At 34.7% G+C, this 20,231-nt stretch overlaps 1 protein-coding gene across 4 annotated transcripts in view; it reads left to right on the top strand.

Annotated features, from left to right (window-relative positions):
• ASCC3 (activating signal cointegrator 1 complex subunit 3) overlaps positions 1-20,231 on the top strand; it is a 361,492-nt gene that overhangs the window by 9,990 nt on the left and 331,271 nt on the right. For 3 of the 4 annotated variants that reach the window (XM_011282448.4, XM_019831018.3, XM_023254198.2), the window contains exons 2-3: positions 9,625-9,755; positions 12,445-12,595. In XM_011282448.4, coding sequence (XP_011280750.2) covers positions 9,666-9,755; positions 12,445-12,595 — 241 coding nt within the window. In that variant the 5' untranslated portion in view covers positions 9,625-9,665. The remainder of the gene's footprint in view (positions 1-9,624; positions 9,756-12,444; positions 12,596-20,231) is intronic. The other variant, XM_019831019.3, reaches the window with a different exon arrangement.

The following is a 20,231-nucleotide window of genomic DNA, read 5'->3' as shown; positions in this document are numbered from 1 at the left end:
CAGCACAGAGCCTGACGTTGGTCTCGAACCCACAAACCGGGGGACCATGACCTGAGCCGAAGTCGGATGCTTAACCAACTGAGCCAGCCAGGTGCCCCTGACTACTCTTGTTCTTAATCATTGCTGATATGTTAATCAAGACACTTGTTTTTTCAAGGGCCTTTAAAGGAAAGCTTTCCTTATCCTTAAAAAGTAAAATTAGTGTAATTATGGGGATCTCCTATAATAAATATAAAGGCTATTTAGTTTATAGTTAATGAGCCTAATTAGGCCCATTCCTTCTAGGGTGGGAAACCTGGGGTTAATACAAGTAGTTAGTTGGGGGAGGTAAATTAGAGTATGAACCTTACATAAATTTCATTTTTAACAAACCATTATGTATATTGATTTGTATTAAAAGTATACACACACACGTATTTATTTCCCCCTTGCTTTCTCTGTTCTCCATGCTCCACGTGTGATTTTTTTTTTTTTTTTAATGTTCATTTATTTTTGAGAGACAGAGAGAGACAGAGCATGAGCAGGGAAGGGGCAGAGTGAGAGGGAGACACAGAATCCAAAGCAGGCTCCAGACTCTGAGCCGTCAGCACAGAGCCCGACGCGGGGCTTGAACTCAGGAACTGCGAGGTCATGACCTGAGCCGAAGTCAGACACTCAACTGACTGAGCCACCCAGGCGCCCCCAACATGTGATTTCTGATTTGATTGGAAACTATTGAAGAACAGTTGCTTCTTGTTTAAGAATGAATTAGGATATAAAGTGAACTTCTTGGATAGAAATTAGGAACAGTTAAAATTGCTTTTGAAAATCCTTCAGTTGGACATAAGTCATCAAAACACACTGTCTTAGTGTGTTGTGTGCCACCATGTCTTTTCTCCAGACTTGGAACATACCAGTATCTTCAAATGAACTAGGTGAAAAAGTTGGTTTGTGCTTAATGGCAATGTTGTATATATATTTTTAAGAAGAAAACATGGTTTTCAAATATTGGAGTCATGCAATGCGGCAAGATGCTTACAGTTTGAGATGCATATGGTGATTGAAATGGATGGATGAAGGGAACTTCCTGTTTTTGTTGCTCATCCTCCATTTACTCTGGAGCAGCTAGCTATTCAGTGTGTGAAATAGTGGACAGAATCTCCAGTATTTTTGTTTTGGTGTGTCTATACCTTTTATTTGGCCTGTTTTATATGGTTGATTCAAATAAGTACATGTGCCCATGATGGGACTCTATTAACTAATTGATGGCAATAATGTACAATTAAAGAAAAGGCAGAAATCTTTTTTTAGAGGGTACTGTGAAAAATTACCCCCTTTTGAAATGGCATAATAGAGGATTATGTATATATGTAATATATCTATGAAGGCTGATGTCTGAATTCTGATCTTGACTGTGTTAATTTTTTAACAACTCACTTTTTAGAAGTAAAATGTAAATACTCCAGTTTAGTTTTCAAGATTTGGCCTGTGGGCATATAATTCTATTTTAGGTATTGAAATCTTAAATTCTAATTTTTATTCCATTCACAACCTACCCATCATTCCAGTGTTTTTATCCCTCACCTACATTATATCACTCTTTTTTTCCCTCTAATAATTCCCTAGTATCTATGATTGCCAGCAACTAATTGCTGACTTTACATTCATTAGGAAATATAGTTTGGCTATGGTGGAGATTTTGTTATTTGTTTATAATGAAAACTACAGTAACTATATTTTCCTAAAATTACTGTCAAGCAGTAATTTTAAACCCCATTTAGAGTTTAGAAACAGATTTAAAATAAAGGATCGTAAAACTTTCTTTGTGGTACTTCAGAATAATGTGTACTAGAATTCTAGCCCAGTGGTTATTGGTCAGTATCATTTCACAAAGGGAAATATATTACTGTCAGGTTCCTCCCCCCCCCCCCATTTGAATGTTTAAAAGGGCAGTTAACTTGACTTCAAGACCTTTTCTTTTTATCTGTACATATATCTAATCAACATTGTAAAGATTCAGATAATCACAGATGGGTACTTCTGGCCGTAAAAATCTTTTGGGTTTTAGTCTTTATATGCTAAGGTGTTAATATTTATAATTAAAGGAATTTTTCATGTATTCATTTGCCATTTAGTATGTCACACTAAATGTGGAATAAAAATTACTGAGGTAACAACTGCTACATAGGACAGTTTATCTTCATGTGCATTTGCTGTAGTCTTATAAATCAGAAATTTTAACCATAAACATTATGATATATCTTTAAGACCTCCAACTTGAATGTTTTTTCCTTTTGTTTGGACCTCAAATCCAGAACATAATTATTCTCATCATTTAGGCACCATTGTCCTCTTATTGCCCTTTTGTTATAAAACTTTAACTCTGGATTATACCAACCTTTTGTTCCTTTGCCAGATCATTGCCACTCTAAATTTGTGTTTTTTCAGTATAAACTGAATATTCAATGCTTCCTGAAAAATCTTTTTATGGTTAATCAATTTCCTATCTTATCATTGGTGTGAAGTCAGACTTTTGCCTGTCTTCAAAATTTTTTTCTCATCATCTTTTGAATAGTTTCAGCAGATCTCAAAGAAAATAAGTACTTTTGGTAGAACTTCCTTTCACCACCTTTTTCTCTCCCCATTCATTTCTGCTTCACCATGTTACAAATCTATCTGCACTTCCAGGTATCTCCCTCCTTCTAGCATGTCTTATCTCAAGACCCATACTTTTGTTCTCATTCTCTCCTATTTTCTCAGAGACTCTACTCCCTTAGTCATAGCCTTTCTTTTGATTATTCAGTCTTTCCCCCTCTCTACTGGCTCTCCCCTGATTATTTGATTTTACTCAGCTCTGTCCTGTATTTTCAAAATCTTGACCCATCTATTTCTTGCCCTTTCTTCTGGGCCAGGTTCCTTGAAAAAATAGCTTGTACCCATTTTATTTCCTCATTTTCTCCCTCTCATTTATCCTTCAACCCAGTGAAATTTGCATTTTCCCCAGTTTTTTGGAAACTATGTGTGCTAAAGTCATCTAAAACCTGAGAATGGCCAAGTACTGTGAACTCTGTAACAGCATTTGAAATACTCTGTTCTCTTGTGATAACACTTTCTTCATAGGACAGCTCTTTGTTGATCTCTTTCCTAGGACTCTGTTCTTAGCCCTCTACTGTCTAATCTCAGGTTTTTAGAGGTGCACGTGGATGGGTTTCATGGCATTCATGCAGCTTCTGAAATGAAGTACAAAATATTTATATTGTGTGTATGTCTCTTTTCTCAGGGAGAGGGTCCACAGATTTATTTATGTCGGACTTAAAGGAATGTGTTCACCTATGGTTTAAACTGCCTTGACGTGACAACACTAAATTCTCTATTTCCAGCCCACACCTCTAGTAGGGCATCCAAAACTGTTTATCCCACTTGATGGCCATGATCAAAACTTTCCAAAACAGAATTAATCAGTCATCTTTCCTCTTCCTGCATGCTATCTATACATCCATGTGCCACTATTCTTTCTCTCCTAAACCTGAAATTTGGGTGTTCTGCTCCTTTCCTCTTCCTCTTCACAGCCTATCCCACCCATCCTGTCTCTCAAATATAAGTATCTCTTAAGTCCATCTTTTTCTGCTTTTCCTTGCCTCAATTCCACCCTCTTTATCTTTCACCTGGTTTATTGTAAGAAATAACTTTCTAACTGGTTTGCTTGTCTCCAGTTGACCCTGCCTTTAAACTGTTGACCAGACTTAAATCTGAATAATTTTCTACAGTATATTAAATTTCTTTTCCATGACTCTGTCAAGATAAAAAGCGCTTAAATTGAAGTGCGCCTAGGTGGCTCAGTCAGTTAAGTGTCCAGTTTTTGATTTTGGCTCAGATCGTGATCTCATGGTTTGTGCGTTCAAGCCCTGTGTTGGGATTCTGTCTCTCTCTCTCCTCATGCCTCTCCCCCGCTTGTGCATTCTCTCTCTCTTTCTCAAAGTCATAAACTTTATTTAAAAAATGCTTAAATTGAGACATGGTGTTGGGTCTCGGCTTACATCTTTATTCTTCATGAGTGACCAATTGTACATTATATAGGTTTTTACATTTTTATTATTTAAAAAAATTTTTTTTTCAACGTTTATTTATTTTTGGGACAGAGAGAGACAGAGCATGAATGGGGGAGGGGCAGAGAGAGAGGGAGACACAGAATCGGAAACAGGCTCCAGGCTCCGAGCCATCAGCCCAGAGCCCGACGCGGGGCTCGAACTCACGGACCGCGAGATCGTGACCTGGCTGAAGTCGGACGCTTAACCGACTGCGCCACCCAGGCGCCCCTATTTTTTAAAGTGTATTTGTTTTGAGAGTGAGCAAGCCTGTGCACACCGGAGTGGGGGAGGGGCAGAGAGAGAGGGAGAGAGAATCCCAGTCTCCATGCTGTCAGTTCAGAGCCCCATGCAGGGGTCAAACTCATGAACTCTGAGATCATGACCTGAGCCAAAATCAAGAGTCGGATGCCTAAGCCACTGACCCAGGCACCCTATATAGATTTTTTTTTTTTAAGAGTAAGTCTAAGTCTATTATTTTAGTTTTCTCCTTTATACCTTTACCTTTTTTTCTCTACCAGGCCAGCTCATTAAAGTCCTGTAAATCTCAACTTCCATCTTTATCTACCTTCTTTCCCACTCTATTAGATGTTCCACCTCTGTCTTCCTATAGTTATACCTGCATAATTATTATAACCCTTCTTAACCATACTGTAAACGTGTTATCCAGGGCAAGTGCAGTCATAACCCAAAATGTTTTTTTTTTTTTAATCTTTAGAGACTCACAGTGTGTCTAATGTATAGTAAGTGATCTATAGATATTTGCTGATTAAATAATCAAAGATGTAAAATTTGTTTTCTCATTGTGACCTTTATACATTTCCAGCACCCTTAAGTGTTAGTAGTCGTTTTACTGGTACAGAGTCCAGTGAGTTTTAAAGAACAGAGTTCTGTAAATCTTATTTATACCCAGTGTCTAACATAGTTCCTGGTAAATAGGAGAAACTCAAATATTTGTGAATAAATGATTTACAGGTGATCATGAGCAGATGAGCTATTACATTTTTAAAGTGTTAGTATTCAACCTGACGAAGTAAAACCATAAAAACCAAATTAGAAAATCAAGTGCTTCATTTTCTTGACAAGTTTAATTAATATTTATCAATTTGATGAGAGCTCAGGGAGCTGTAAAGTTTCTTGTTAGTGTAGTGTGTAACAACAGTGTGACCTCATTACCAGGCTCTACTGTTAGATCTCTTCTTAGAGATTGGGTGTATTATTTTGTTTGTTAGAATTTGTTAAGTTTATGAATTAGACGTTATCCATTTTTATTCTTATGCCTTGCTGTTTTTAGAGAGGGGCAGGGAATTCAGGAGATTACCATTGGTTATGTCAAAATGATGGAAGTAGTAGTCCCAAATACCCCATTTATTCATAAAATATGCCAGAGGCAAAATATTACATGTATCACATGTCTTTTGTTATGGTGTTGCATTTTGAAAGCACTAACTTGAGTGATAAAAGGCAGGTTCTGAAGCAGAATATATTCAGTTTACTGTCAGCACCTTTCTTTAAAGACTTCAAGGTTAATGTCAATCATTATGAATAGAATGCCTGTCATTACAGTCTCTTAACCTAGATAGAGAAATTAAATCCCAGTACTCTAAGTCATGTTGTATGCCTTACTTCTCATGAATAGATAATAGTAACTATGTTCCATCCCTGGGAGAATTGAGAAAAAAGTCACCCAATTCACATTGGGTAAGACTTAATTCTCTCACAGATTACTGTTGAGAAAGGCTCCTTCCTTAAGAGGCATATTGTGCACCTAAATGCAGGTCACTGAATTCTTAGTAGGTGGAGACTCTTTGATCACTATTGATTTGAGACAAAATTGAATGGTGATTTAAGAATAAAAGATAAAGGGTGCTTGGGTGGCTCAGTGGGTCATGATCTCACTGTTCATGAGTTTGAGCCCTGTGTTTGGCTCTGTGCTGACAGCTCAGAGCCTAGAGCCTGCTTTGGATTCTGTGTCTCCCTCTCTCTGCCCCTCCTGTGCGCACATTCTGACTCTCTCTCACAAATAAACAGTAAAAAAAAAAAAAAAAAGAATGTAAGATAACATTCCTGTGACAGTTCTCAAAGTGTGGTCCTTGACCTAAACTTGTTGAAAAGTGTAAAATTCTTGTGCCACATCTCAGTGATATCTGATCTACTGAATCAGAAAATTGGAGGTAAGAAGTAGAGTGACAGGGCCCAGTTTTAGAAGTCACCTGCACTAGGTGACTTTGAAACATACTGAAGTTTGAGAATCTCTGTTCCATGCTGTCTATTGACTCTTGCTTTCATTTCTTCATCCAAACACTCCAGAAAATACTTACTCAAGTGTTAGAAAAATCCTGATGTGATTCCCTGAATCATCTCTCCTAACTAAATACATTCCCAATGAGTAGTTGAAATTTAAAGTCAGCTAGCTAGGGTATGTATTCTCAAATTGGGTCATTTTACTTTTGTGATTAAAATTATTCAATGTGATATAGGGCATCCAACCATTTTTTTCTCCCAGCCATTTTCATACCATTTCCTTATTGATTTGCAATGCAATCATTTGTGTTTTTTTACTTTATCTTTTTTGTTTCTGATTTCTAATCTAATTGTATTTTACTCAGAAAATATGACCTACATTAGTTGTCAGCAAACTCATTTGGTCACCCTGAGCCCAGTAATAGTTTCGCACTTTTTGAGTGTTTAAAACAAAAACAAACTCCAAAATATGTGACAAAGACTGCATGTGGACTCCAAATCTAAAATATTTACTCTCTCTTCAGGAAAAATTTGTTGACCCCTAATCTATATGATACTTACTTTTTGAAATTTGTTGAGATTTGCTTTATAGCCTAATATGCACAGACTGTTTTAAACTTTTATAAAGGAACTTGTGAAAAATACGTATTTTCTGATCATTAGGTACAGATTTCTGTATATGTTCATTAAATTAAACTTACTAATTTCACTGCTCACATCCCCTGTATAACTTTACTGAATTTTGGGGGGCATTGGTTTGACCTATCAATAATCAACTATTACACTTTCACTTTGATGTTGGACTTTTCACTTTCTTCTGGAGTTCTATTTGCTTTTTTGTTTTTTAATTTTTTTAACATTTATTTATTTTTGAGAGACAGAGAGAGGCAGAGCATGAGCAAGGGAGAGGGGGAGAGAGAGAAAGAGAGAGAGATACAGAATCTGCAGCAGGCTTCAGGCTCTGAGCTGTTTGTTAGCACAGAGCCTGACGCGGGGCTCGAATCCATGAACTGCGAGACCATGACCCGAGCTGAAGTTGGATGCTCAACCGACTGAGCCACCCAGGCACCCCTGGAGTTCTCTTTGCTTTAATTTATTTTGAGGCTCTTTCAGCAGGGCATACAAATTGAAAATTTTTATCTTCTTAGATATAATTTTTATTACTATGTGGAGAGGTTTTTTTTTTTTTCTTTTAATCGTTAATAATACCTTTTGTTTTAAAGTCTGTTTTGTCTGATTTGTTATTTTTGGTAAAGCCACCAGCTAGTTTTGCTTCTTATTTATAGGAGGATCTTACTCCATCTAACCTTCTCTGTTTTGTGTTTCAGGTGTAGCTCTAATGTTCACTTGACTGCTGTTTAGTAATTCTGTCAATTTTTTGAGTGTTAAGTTTAATTCACTTATACTTATTGTGAGTACTGATATGTTTGGACTTATTCTTCTTTGTCCTTCTTAATCTTTACTTTGCCTTTTTATGATAGCATACTGGGTTGTTTCTTCAGATCTTTATTTCAAGTCAGTACTTTTTTCTTTTGCTGTATCTAATCTATTTAACCCATCCATTGATTGTTTATTAACAAGTATATATTTTTATTTCTAAAAATTGTATTTTCAAATTTCCCTCATCATTTCTTATTTTATTATTCTTCATTTGTTTTATAAATTCTCTCTTATTTTGTTAAACATGTCAGTTATTTTATATATATTCTGAGAGAAGACTCAGATTTTTTCCAAGTATTAAACTTTGTGATAACTTCAAGGATATAAACAATCAAGAAGAAAAGCAGAATCAGGGTGTGGTCTGAAGTATTCTATATGGCCCCCTGGTTCTTTCCTTCCCATGTTGGACACATGTTCTTTGGCCCAAAATAATGAAATCTCTTAATTGAGGTTTGTGGGACATTTCAACACTGTGGAAAGTATCTGGATTATAAAACATCTGTATTTCAGATTCTGGAATGGAATTTCATAAGCTCTGTAGTTTTTACATTTTGGGCTAGATAATTCTTTGTTTTGGAAAGACTGTCCTGTGCATTATAGGATATTTAGCAGTATCACTGGCCTCTACCTACCAGAAGCCAGTAGTACCCCACTGTCTCCAGTTATGAGAACTCAAAATGTCACCAGATACTGCCAAATGTCCCATGGGAGGCAAAATCATCCCTATTTGAGAACTTACATAGCTTTTGTGACATTCTGTAAGGAGCCATGCCTTAGGAAACTATAGATTGTAGTTTTGTTATAATAAGCAGTCTTAAACCAGGATAACCCTCCAAGAGTATTTCATAGATAAAGATTCCCCTCATAGTAAATATTATTAGTCTGTTTGCCAGATGGTTAGTTGTTTAGTTGTCAGCATGTCAACAAGGAGACTAGATCAGGTCATCTGACTTCTTTCTTTTCCTGGGAGGTCTCCCCTTCCCCAGCTTGTTATTCAGTCTCCCTGTTAGCATTATCTTCTTTCCTCCATTTTTTATTCTTTTACTATTCACCAAATAATTATCGAATGCCAAAAATATTCCAGGACTGTTCTATTTGCTAGGACCAATCACTGAAATAAAGGTGGGTTTTTTTGTTTATTTATTTTGTTTGGTTTTTGTGTTTTTTTGTTTTTTGTCATGAAGCTTACTCTTTGTGGGGTGAGACACATAAATAAAAAAATATCAAATATTAATTAGTGCTATAAGGATAACTGAAATTTTGTGCTTTGAGAGACAGTAACTGGGTAGCTGTTCTGTCTTAGATTGAATGGTGAAGAAAGTCCCATCTCAGGAGGTATCTTTTAAACCAAGATGTCTGTGTCAAGGAGTCACCTATATGAACATCAGAAAAGCATTTCAAACAGAGGGAACCATTAATGCAAATGCAGTTAGAAGGAAACATGCTTGATACTCCAAGAAGAGGAAAAGCCAGTGAGACTCTGAAAGCAAGAGATAATGGGAGATGAAAGCAGTGAGCATAAAACACAATTGGAGAAAAGATGAGAAAGTGCTTTCATCTCTCTCAGTGTGAGTGGCAATAGTAATGCACTATTGGAGGCCTGTGCTTGGGAATCTGTAGAGCTCATTTTGAAGGGATGTTGTAGTATACCCACAAACAAATGTTTTTGTGTTTCTTTTTCCTTTCTTCAGCCATAGAGAATGTGTTATTAAAAAATTTTGTGAGTAGAAAAAATGTCAGGAGAATTTTTCAACATAGGTGGCAATTACTTTTTAACTAATTGATTTTTCTTTTCTCTTGTACAGGTCAATTTGCTGAGTTTGATTACCCCTCCAGCCTCCTCCCAAAAGATAAATATCATCTTATTTTGTTTCAGTTTCAGGTTTCTCCTTGTATGGATCACTGATTGAATAATAGATGGCTTTACCTCGTCTCACAGGAGCTTTGCGCTCCTTTTCAAATGTCACCAAGCAAGATAATTATAATGAAGAAGTGGCTGACTTAAAGGTAAACTTTTTAAATGGAAAACATAATAAATGTAGAATGTGAGCAGATATTTGACATGCTTTTTCTCAATTCGGTGTGCTTAAAATGGTGAGTTTTATCTTATTTGGTGTTATACCAAGAAGGGGAATGGGTATACTGCTGTTTCCTATAAGAATACTTAAACACCTATGACTGTTGTCAGAGAGAATAATCAGAACTATGATATTGAGTTCTTATGTTAATTTTTGTTGCTAAATTTCTGCCAGATTGGTTATTTTTGCTTTTGGTTTTAAATAATTTAATCCAGTAATTTACCTCTGGGTAATCTGAATGAGTTTATGGTGGATCTCTCTCTGGTAAAATTCTTATCAAGTGGACAAAAAATGTCTTTACCAGAACATGGGAAATAAGAATATTAATGTCTTAAAATCAGTACTTGGTCTCATAACTGGCTTCTGTCTGGTCCTTGAATTTGTTGTGGACTTTATAGTCCTGAAGGTATATAAACTGTATATATGAACAAGTAAGCTATGTAATATATACATGAAGGAACTGACCCTACGTTTGTTCTTTTTTGTTTTTTGTTTTTTTCTTTTTAAATCTTTATTTATTAGACAGAGTGTGAGCAGGGGAGGAGCAGAGAGGGAGGGAGACACAGAATCCGAAGCATGCTCCAGGCCCTGACCTGTCAGCACAGAGCCTGATGCGGGGCTCGAACTCACAAACCTTGAGATATGACCTGAGCCGAAGTCGGACGCTGAACCGACTGAACCACCCAGGCACCCCTGTTCTTTTTTGTTTTTTTAAACAAAAACAACAGTCACTTTGCTGTTTGACTGTATTGTAGAATATTAACATTGTTTTCTAATAGGTTGGAATTTTATTGCTTATGGTCCTTTGACAGTTTTACAATTAATACCTTCACTTAAAGATTGATACTAGGAAGAGAAGATTTGTTAACAGTCTAGGTAGATTTTTCCTCTAGCAGTGATACAGTTTTACTACAGAGAACAGTTGACCTTCTTTACAATGGGAGCTGTTTTGCATTTCTATGGCAATTAAAATAAGGCTATAGTCTATACAATTAGTTAATATTACTGTCTTAAACTTATTGTTTTCTCACCTCACCTAATCAAGGCTCTTTTTACAAGTTACTTTATATTAGAGATAACAACAAGATTTTAAAATCTGAAAATGTATGAGGACCACATGCAATTCCATGTCATTCATTTATTCTTGTAGTCTTTTAAACACTTTTTTTCCTGAGGGAAAAAAGTGACAGATCTAATGAAACTCATTTTAATATAACTTTTTATCTTGGGATATATCCAACAATACAAAAGAAAGGGAAAAATAAGATGAACTCTTGTATACCTATGACCCATTGAAACAACTTAATTCAATTTATGGCCAATCTTTTTTTTTTTTTTTTTTTTAAGTTTATTTATTTTCATAATCGCCACACCCAGGGTCAGGCTCACACTCATGACCCTAAGATCAGAATTGCATGCTCTTCTTGCTAAAACAGCCAGGCACCTTTGTGGCCAGTCTTATTTCTATGTTTCTCCATTTTATTCCCCCTAAACCCAGATTAATTAGCATAAATTAACATTTTAAATTGGAAAACTGAGGCAGGGAAGTAAAAACGAATTATGCAATATCATTAGTACAACCAAAATGAAAATTACAGTTTTCTGTCTGACCCACTACTTTTTCATTTGGTCAGAGGTCTTCATGAGGTTTAATCCTTGGGTCGAGGCCACTGGTATAAAGTGAAATTTGTATTGCTTTATATGGCAGTTCTTAAGAATGGAAAGATTTATAGTCTTAAGAATAAAAGTATGTATAGATAAGAATCTCCTCAGTGGGGTTCCTGGGTGAGTCAGTCGGTTGGGCGTCCAGCTCTTGGTTCTGGCTCAGGTCATGATCTTGTGGTTCATGGGTTTGGGCCCTATGTCCGGCCCCATGCTGACAGTGTGGAGCCTGCTTGTAATTCTTTCTCCCTTTCTCTCTGCCCCTCCCCCACTGACATGCACTCTCTCCAAATAAATAAATGAATAGACTTAAAAAAAATTTATTAAAAAAAAGAATCTTCTGGATGCACAACTGTTTTAGGATCATACTTAGGAAAACAGTACTAATTTGAATATAGTAAACCCATATTTGGAATCTAGTTATGTGCAGTATGGTCCAAGCTGTGGTAAAAACAAGCAGAAAAATGGAAAAGAGGCATGTGGGATATTACCAAATGTTATTATCTGAATATTGGACTTTTTCATCTTTTTTTTTTTTTTTTTTTTCCTCCAAAGTAGTCTCCAAGCCCAATGTGGGGCTTGAACTCATGACTCTCAGATCAGGAGTCGATGCGCTTTTGACTGAGGCAGCCAGGTTCCTCTGGATGTTGGGCTTTTTGCTTTGTTTACTTTGCTGTATAAAAATAATTACATAACGAATATTCATGTGATTAAAACTATAAAAAATAAATTTTTATTAAACATATCTTTTAAAATGTGATATTTAAAAAACATACCTTTTAAAATGTGATTTTTTTAAAGATCACATTTAAATAAAGCTCCTTCTCGGAGCTTAGTTAAAAAGCAATTTTGAATTCTTGGTAGTGCCAGGTTGTATAATATAATGCAAAATATATGCAATAAGTGATGGCTTTGAGGAAACCTTTGACCAGTGTCTCTGTATTATGCTGTTTCAGGTAAAGCGGTCTAAACTTCATGAACAAATTGTAGACTTGGATGTTACATGGAAGAAGATAGTAAAATTTTTGAATGAAAAACTGGAGAAGAGTGAAATGCAAAGTGTAAATGAAGACTTAAAAGATATATTGCAGGCTGCAAAACAAATAGGTATAGTTTTGTTTTGTTTTGTTTCGTTTCATTTTGTTTTATAGAACCGGTAAGGTTCAAAAATAGGTTCCTTTTAAACTGTATGCCATATGGCGAAAGGCTAAAGTTTACAGACAAGTATTTATAATTATGAAAGATACTCTTATATATCTCAGAGCTTGGGATAGAGTCGTAGAAGCAGAATTAAATTAATAATTAGTGTACAATCAAACATGACAGGTTCATAGGAATTTAGAGTTTGAAAACCACAATTATGTTTCAGGTAAGGAGAGGGTAAATGAAAATTTTAACGTAGCTTGAAAGAACCTTAAAAACCATGTAGCATCAATTATAGATGCCCATCAACACATAGTGAGGGGCAGCACTGAAGCTAAACTTTGCTTCTATTCCTCTTGTACACTAATATTCTCATCAATTGATTGTATTTGAAGGAAATTATAATTAGAGATTTTAATACTATATATTAATATAGGTTACTTTTCCAAGGTTAAAAAAAAATAAACAAATGATTCTTTGTTAAAACATCTGAGTTTGTTCATTGGAATTCATCCTCTCATTCTAGACTCTGATAATTAAAAAGCATAGTTAACTCTACTGTAGTTCTAAATTTAGGTTTGTACCCAGAAAGTTCATGCTGATACTCTGGCCCTGTGAGATCTGGCCTCCACCTTTCTCTCTGACCTTGAGTCATCCTTGTCCTCACTAATTATGCTTCATTAGACACTGGCCTTTTCTCACTTCTTCAGTCCAAGTTGGTGCCTGTTTTACTGTCTTTATACATGTTATTCCCTGTGTTGAGAATGTTCTTTTAGCCTACTCTTAGAGTGGTTAGATCTTTTCTTGTTATTTTGAACTCCACTAAAAACTTATGTCTTTAATGAGGCCCTAGCTGACCATCCAATCTCAAGTTGTTACTCAGTCACTCTTTATCATATAACCTCAGTAACATTTTCTCCATAACATTTATCATTATCTGATATGTTCCTTGTTTGTTTATTGCCTGTGTTTTGCTACTAGGATGTAAGTTTCATAAGAATAGGATCTTACTTTTCTTGTTCAACACTTCATCCTTGGTGCTTAGAATAATGCTTTGTGTGTTTTAGGGTCTTAAAATTCACTTGATAAATAAATGAAGAGGTTTTCATAGATGGTTTTTTGGTAGAGGAAAATTTAGATTCTTTATCATATGCTGGTTGGCAGTTTTCTGGCCTACACCAACTTTGGGGAGGGTGTTTCTGTTAGATCTCATATACTTGACTTATTTATGATCATCAAATTTTAAAATTTGTTCTTCATAGATAGCACATTTTGATGTATTATTTGTCATTGGTTTGTAATATAACATAAAATTTAACGTCATTGTTTTAAGTTGTGAATGTACAAAATGAATGTCATGTATATTTTTATAGTTAGATTATCTACTGAAGTTCAAGGGCTTTAATAAGTAAAGGATTTTTTTGTTGTTGTTGTTTAAGCCTAGGGGAAATAAAGCATACTTTGATGAGATTTGTGATAGCATTTGGCATAGAATCATACTTTATATTTTAAAAATAAAGAGGCAGTTAAAATTCATTGGAAAATTGAGGCAAAAATGCAGAGTCTTCAGTTTACCTAGATCAACTTGACCAGGGTCTTAACCCTTTGGGACTTCCTATTTTAGGATATTTTCATTTCTGAGATGTTAGGGCCATTGTGGAGAGGGGGTGGTCTGACTAAAGAACTTTTCAAAAGCTGTAGAAGAGTGTCTTTCCTCGTCTTTGGTTCAGTTGTAAAAAAGACTCAAAATACTGGGGTGTCTGGGTGCCACAGTCAGTTAAGCATCCAACTCTTGATCTTGGCTCAAGTCATGATCTCACAGTTTGTGACTTTGAGCCCTTCATTGGACTCTGTGTTGATGGCCATCAGCAGAGTCTGCTTGGGATTCTGTCTCTCCTCTCTGCCCCTCCTCCACTTGTGCATGCTCTCCCTCCCTCCCTCTCTCTCTAAATAAATAAAACTTACAAAAACATTTTTGAAAAAATAAAACACTCAGCAAAAACAGTTAAAATATTGAGTTTATCCAGTACCATGGCTAAATTATTTATTTAAATAATATGGAAAGTAAGATTTTTTTTTAAAAGATTTATTTAATTAATTTATTTTAGAGAGTGTGGGCAGGGGAGAGGGATGGGGGGGGAGAGAGAGAGAGAGAGAGAGAGAGGGAGAGAGAGAGAATGAATGAATGAATGAATCTTAAGCAGGTTCCATGCTCAGCACAGAGCCCAACATGGGGTTCTATCCCATGACCTTGACCTGAACCGAAATCAGCATACTGAGCCACCCTGGCACCCTGGAAATTAAGATCTTTTAAAAATAGGTTTCCATTTAGATTTCTTCCCTGAGTATCTCTGACAAGTCAAAAATCATTGTTTTACATATCAGTCATCAAATGTAATCCTAGGAGTTTTACCTGTTGGCAAAACTTTCTGATACATACTCAGGGACTAATCTATTGATTGATGTGTTTAAGGAATTGATTATTTTGAGATACAGTATCTCAAAAGAATATTTTCATGACAGAGAAAACCTTAGGGTTGGATTTAGGCAAATGCTCTGTTGTGTCTACTTTTAAATGCTATGTTTAAGTTGAATAAGTATTAGCTTTAGCGAAACTAATAGTTGACTAGTAATCAGCCACTCTTTCTGAATAAAAATACTGCTGATACTGGAAGCCTAATTAACATTAGCAACTTTGAAAAGATTAGTCTCATGGGAAAAATGTTTTTGTGATTTTTTTATATTGCTTTTTAACACAGGTAATTTGGTATAATTGTATTCAAGAGAGCAAAGAATAAAGAAAAAATAATCACTCCTATTTCAATTGAACATAATAGTATAAGGCACTTGTTTAAGACTATGATATCGACTAGTCATTGTAATGGGTATTTTAAGCTGGTAAGGAACATCAGAGAACATCTGGTCCAGTCTCTTTATTTTGTATGTAAAGTGCTAGACCTGTGAAGGTTAACTGAATCCCATGGTTGAGTCATGGTGAAGATAGACTAGACCCTGAAGTAGAAACATGATGGAAATACTAGATTCTTTCCTTTTCTTGTAGTCAGAGGTCATGTACTGTTAAGCCAACTTTTCAGCTATTCTTTTTTTTTTTTAATATGGTATTTTACATGTTTTTTTTAATTTTAATTTTTAAAGACTTTTAAAAATTTACATTCAAGTTAGCATATAGTGCAACAATGATTTCAGGGGTAGATTCCTTCAGCTATTCTTAAATGCACTCTTTCTACATTGTTTATCATTGCTTTAGTTTAGGCTTTTGTCATCTCTTCTAATTTACTGCAGAAGCCTATTGCCTCAGCTTTCCTTTCTTACTCAACTTCTTTACTCTTACTACACTTATCTTTGTAAAAAGCAATGCTCATTTTTTATTTTCATATTACTCTTTAGACCAAATTCATTTGAATGGACATAATAAAAGTTTCTTTATGAATTGAAACAATTTGCCTTTTCATTCATTTCCTTGCCTTTCTACCAAATGTAACCTCTACTACTAACATATGCAATGTTGACTTAAGTTCCTGAACAGTGCTTGCTGTTTTTTTCTGTCTTTTATATGTTAAAATAACTTTCCCCTTGTGTTCACCTGGTCAGATGTTCCTCATCTCCTACGAAATGGCTTAGGTTTCATTCATGTCCTCTGTTATCCTTTCTAATCTTAGTAGATAGTGTTCCATTAGACTATCATCTATTCCATACTTTTTTATAGTATGGGATACTAGCACCTACTATGGTGGAGTGGATATATACAGATGATGATCAATAAATAAGAGAAGTATTGAGAATTCAACTAATAGTACTTTGTGGTCTTTAGTACTTCTGCTCTTGACAATGGACAGTGTCTTACCAGTAGCAGCTTCTTTTTTTTTTTTTTTTTTTTGGTTATTTTGAAGTATTTTTTTCTCTCAGATTTACATTTAATATATTCCTATACCATTTTACAATTTTATTCTCCCTTCAATATTATTTTAATGATAAACTTAGCTTTAGAGAGAAAACATTATAAATTATGGCCCTTAACCTTAATTTAAGTACTCATTGTAGACATAGCAATCTCCTCCATGGATTTTGAAGGATAAGCATAGTCATATTAACCTATGTTCTGTTGGTGGTGAAACTTTTGTCAATATATTTTATGTGCTCTAAGTACAAACATTTTTTAAAATAAAGAGGTCAGGATTGAGAGTGTCAATCGATAAAATGCATCATGTATTAGGCATGTGTATCTGTTACTTAGAGTTTTAAATTCTCATTCCAGGAGGCTTATAAGCCTTCCACAGTGTAGTTAGAGAAACTAGAATTGGGGGTCAAGAATGTAGGGAAGGTAATTAGAAAGACCCATCACTTCCCTACTCAGCTATGTAACTTAATCTCTCCCAGAGCAAGAACAGAATGATCTAATGCTTTTACTCTGTTCTGAATACAGATTAGGACTCAGCCAGAACTGAACTAGTTTTTTTCAGTATTCACATTGTTTCACCATAGACAGACCTGTTTGTTTTGACTTCTCTGATTTATAATCCCTGCTTTATTTGGGTTTTGATGTTTTTATCGTTAATAACTTTGTCTTTAAGAAAAGTATGAATCAAAATGTATGTTGGACAGGAGCAACTTGCAAAGTGTGGTTTAGGGAAATTGGTAATACATTACATTTTTTGAGTTGTAAAAGAAATAAGATTTTACTATAAAGAAGTGAGGAATCAAAACTGAGGGTAGAAAGCAGTTTATAAGGCAGTGACTGGAAAGGGGGGGGTCTCAGCAGACATTAGGTGTTAGCAATGTCTAGATATTCTGTCTATATAACTAAGGCTTTGCATTTAGAATAATAAAGGGCTGTTGTGTATTGGATGTGGCAGGAGATTTTTCTGGAGTATTTATGAAAAGTAGCTATCTTGAAAATTGCAAATTTCAAAAAAGTTTGGAGCTCCATGTCCCATAAATTGGCTAATAGGATAATTGGGAACAGCTCTCTGCTGAAAATATTAGAAAAACTGTAAAATATAAAATTTGTTTAACTACATCAGAGTCTACCAAAGCAAGAAGAATGGGATCAAGATCTGGAAGCAGACATAAACTCAGAAAATGTGATCCTGGCATTTGGGCCACTTTTTCCTAGAGGTGACTGTCCATTCCAGAAGAGGAAGCTGGATGGAGAAGAGGAGAATGAGAAGATGAGAAGAACTTTTGACAGATTTAAAGGACTAAGATGACAAAGATGATTAAAATGGCCAAAAGAGAAAATAGAAAATCTGAATATTTGACTTAAAGAAATTGAATCTGTAATTAAAAACCTGCATATAAAGAAGTTTGTATGCCTTGATAGCTTGACTGGAGAGTGTCATATAATGTCATTTAAAGAGACATGAGGTTATTATTGTAGATTAAAGAAGGTTACAGGCATATAATAATTAAATGTAATGTACTGTCATTGATGAATCCTGAGTCAGAAAAAAGTAATAAAGACATTTTGGGGACCATTGTAGAAATTTGAATATGTAGTCTGGTATCATTAGGTGAGATTAGATCTGAGGTGAGTCAGGATATCCTAAATCTCAGGAGATGCATACTGCAATGTTTATAGTGAAATGTCAAGAAGACTGCTATGTACTGGCAAATGGATCAATAAAAAAAAAAAAATACATATGAAATGTGTGTTGAGAGAGAACACGAATGCACATGAGTGCACAAAATATTACTTAATGGATTAATAAATAGTGACATGTGGTGTGATTCATGTAATAAAGGCTTAAAAATCACATTATTTAGTAGATGAAGAAAAACTTTTTAATATCTAAAATGCAATTATAAGAATTCTTAGCAACTAGTAATAGAACTTTCTTAACTTGATAAATAATATACATTTAAAAAGCCTAGATCAAACATCTTATGCAATGATGCATTGTTAAAAAAGCTTCTCCCTTAAAACAGGAAATGAAATAACAATGCCAATCACCATTTGTTTTTCTCATTGTACTGAAGGTCCTTGCTAATAAGGCAAGAAAGAGTATAAAGATTGATAAAAATTGCCATTATTCACATAATTCTATCTTTAGAAAATGAATTTATTAGCAAGGTCAATATAAAAATCAATTTTATTTCTTCTTACTAGCAGCAAATTTTTTAAAATGCCATTTACAAAAACATTAAAAGTCATCAAATATCTAGAAGTAAATTTAACAAAAGATGTGCAAGATTTCCTCATGGGAAACTGAAATATTGAGAAAAATTAAAGAAGACCTAAATAAATGGAGTAATATACAAAGGATTGGAATACTCATTATTATAAAGATGCCATTTTTACTCAAATGACCTCCAGATTCAGTGCAATCCTAATCAAAATCTCTGCAGGTTTGTGTTTGAGGATGTGCATATGTATGTGGAAATTGACAAGATAATCTGAAAATTATATGGAAATTCAGAGGCAAAAAGCGGCCAAGTCAACCTTGAAAAATAGAATGGACTTATTATAAAGATTAGTAAACTAGACAGATGTTGGTCTAAGGATAGGCAAATAGACCAGTGGGATGGAATAGAGTCCAGAAACTGACCCACAGATATAGGGCTCTTTCTTTACCATGAACACCATTAAGTAGTGAAGCATGGTTGTTTTTTCAGTACATGGTGCTGGGTCAACTGTATATGCATATGAAAAAATTATACCTGTACAGATAATTCTAAGCAGCTTATAAAACATGAGGCTCAAAACAATAAATCTTCTAAAGATAAAGAAGAATATCTTCATGATCTTTATGGAAAATTATATTAAGTAGTAAACAGAAAGCCTTCCTAAAGGGAATGACTGGTAAATTGAATTACATTAAAACATATTTTTTTATTCTTTGAAAGTAAAAAGGCAAGTCACAGAGTAGGAGAATATAGCTTCAATATATATGACCCCAAAGAGAGTTTGTATCTACATTAATTATGAACTTATACAAATTAATAAGAAAAGGTAATCCTATATAAAAAGGAGCAAGAGCCTTGAACAAGCACTTTGCAGATGTAGAAGATAATTGAATGGCTAGTAAACATAAAAAGGTGTCCACCCTTATTGGTAATCAGAGAGATGCCACTAAAGTGTGCACTGATAAGAATGGTTAAAATTTAAAAGAACAACATACATACCAATTGTTGGTCAGGTTCAAGAATGTGAAATAAGAATTTGCATGTATTGCTGGGTAGAGTTTAAATTGGTATGGCTGCTTTGAATAACAATATCTGCTGTTGTTGGACAAGTGAAATTTTAAGTTTTGCTATATATATCATCCAGTAATATACATATATCCAGTATATCCAGTAACAGTTCCTGCACATATATACAAAAGACCAGTGCATTTATGGTAACATTATTTAGAATAGCTTTAAAGTGGAAACAACCCAGTTTACTGTTAAATAGTGGGACATAGATAAATTATGTAGACTACCTTGTACCAATAAGGAACTAGAATTATACATGTAACATTGTAAATGAATCTTACAGTGTTGAGTGGAAGCAGCCAAACACAAAAGGACAGGATGATAATTGTGTTTATATGAAGTTGAGAAAACTAGGCCCGATTAATCTCTGTTTGAGAAGTCAGGA

Source organism: Felis catus, chromosome B2 (genome assembly GCF_018350175.1).
Source record: "Felis catus isolate Fca126 chromosome B2, F.catus_Fca126_mat1.0, whole genome shotgun sequence".
NCBI lineage: Eukaryota > Metazoa > Chordata > Mammalia > Carnivora > Felidae > Felis > Felis catus.
Note: the sequence above shows the minus strand (reverse complement) of the source record. Positions and strands in the feature narration are given on the sequence as shown.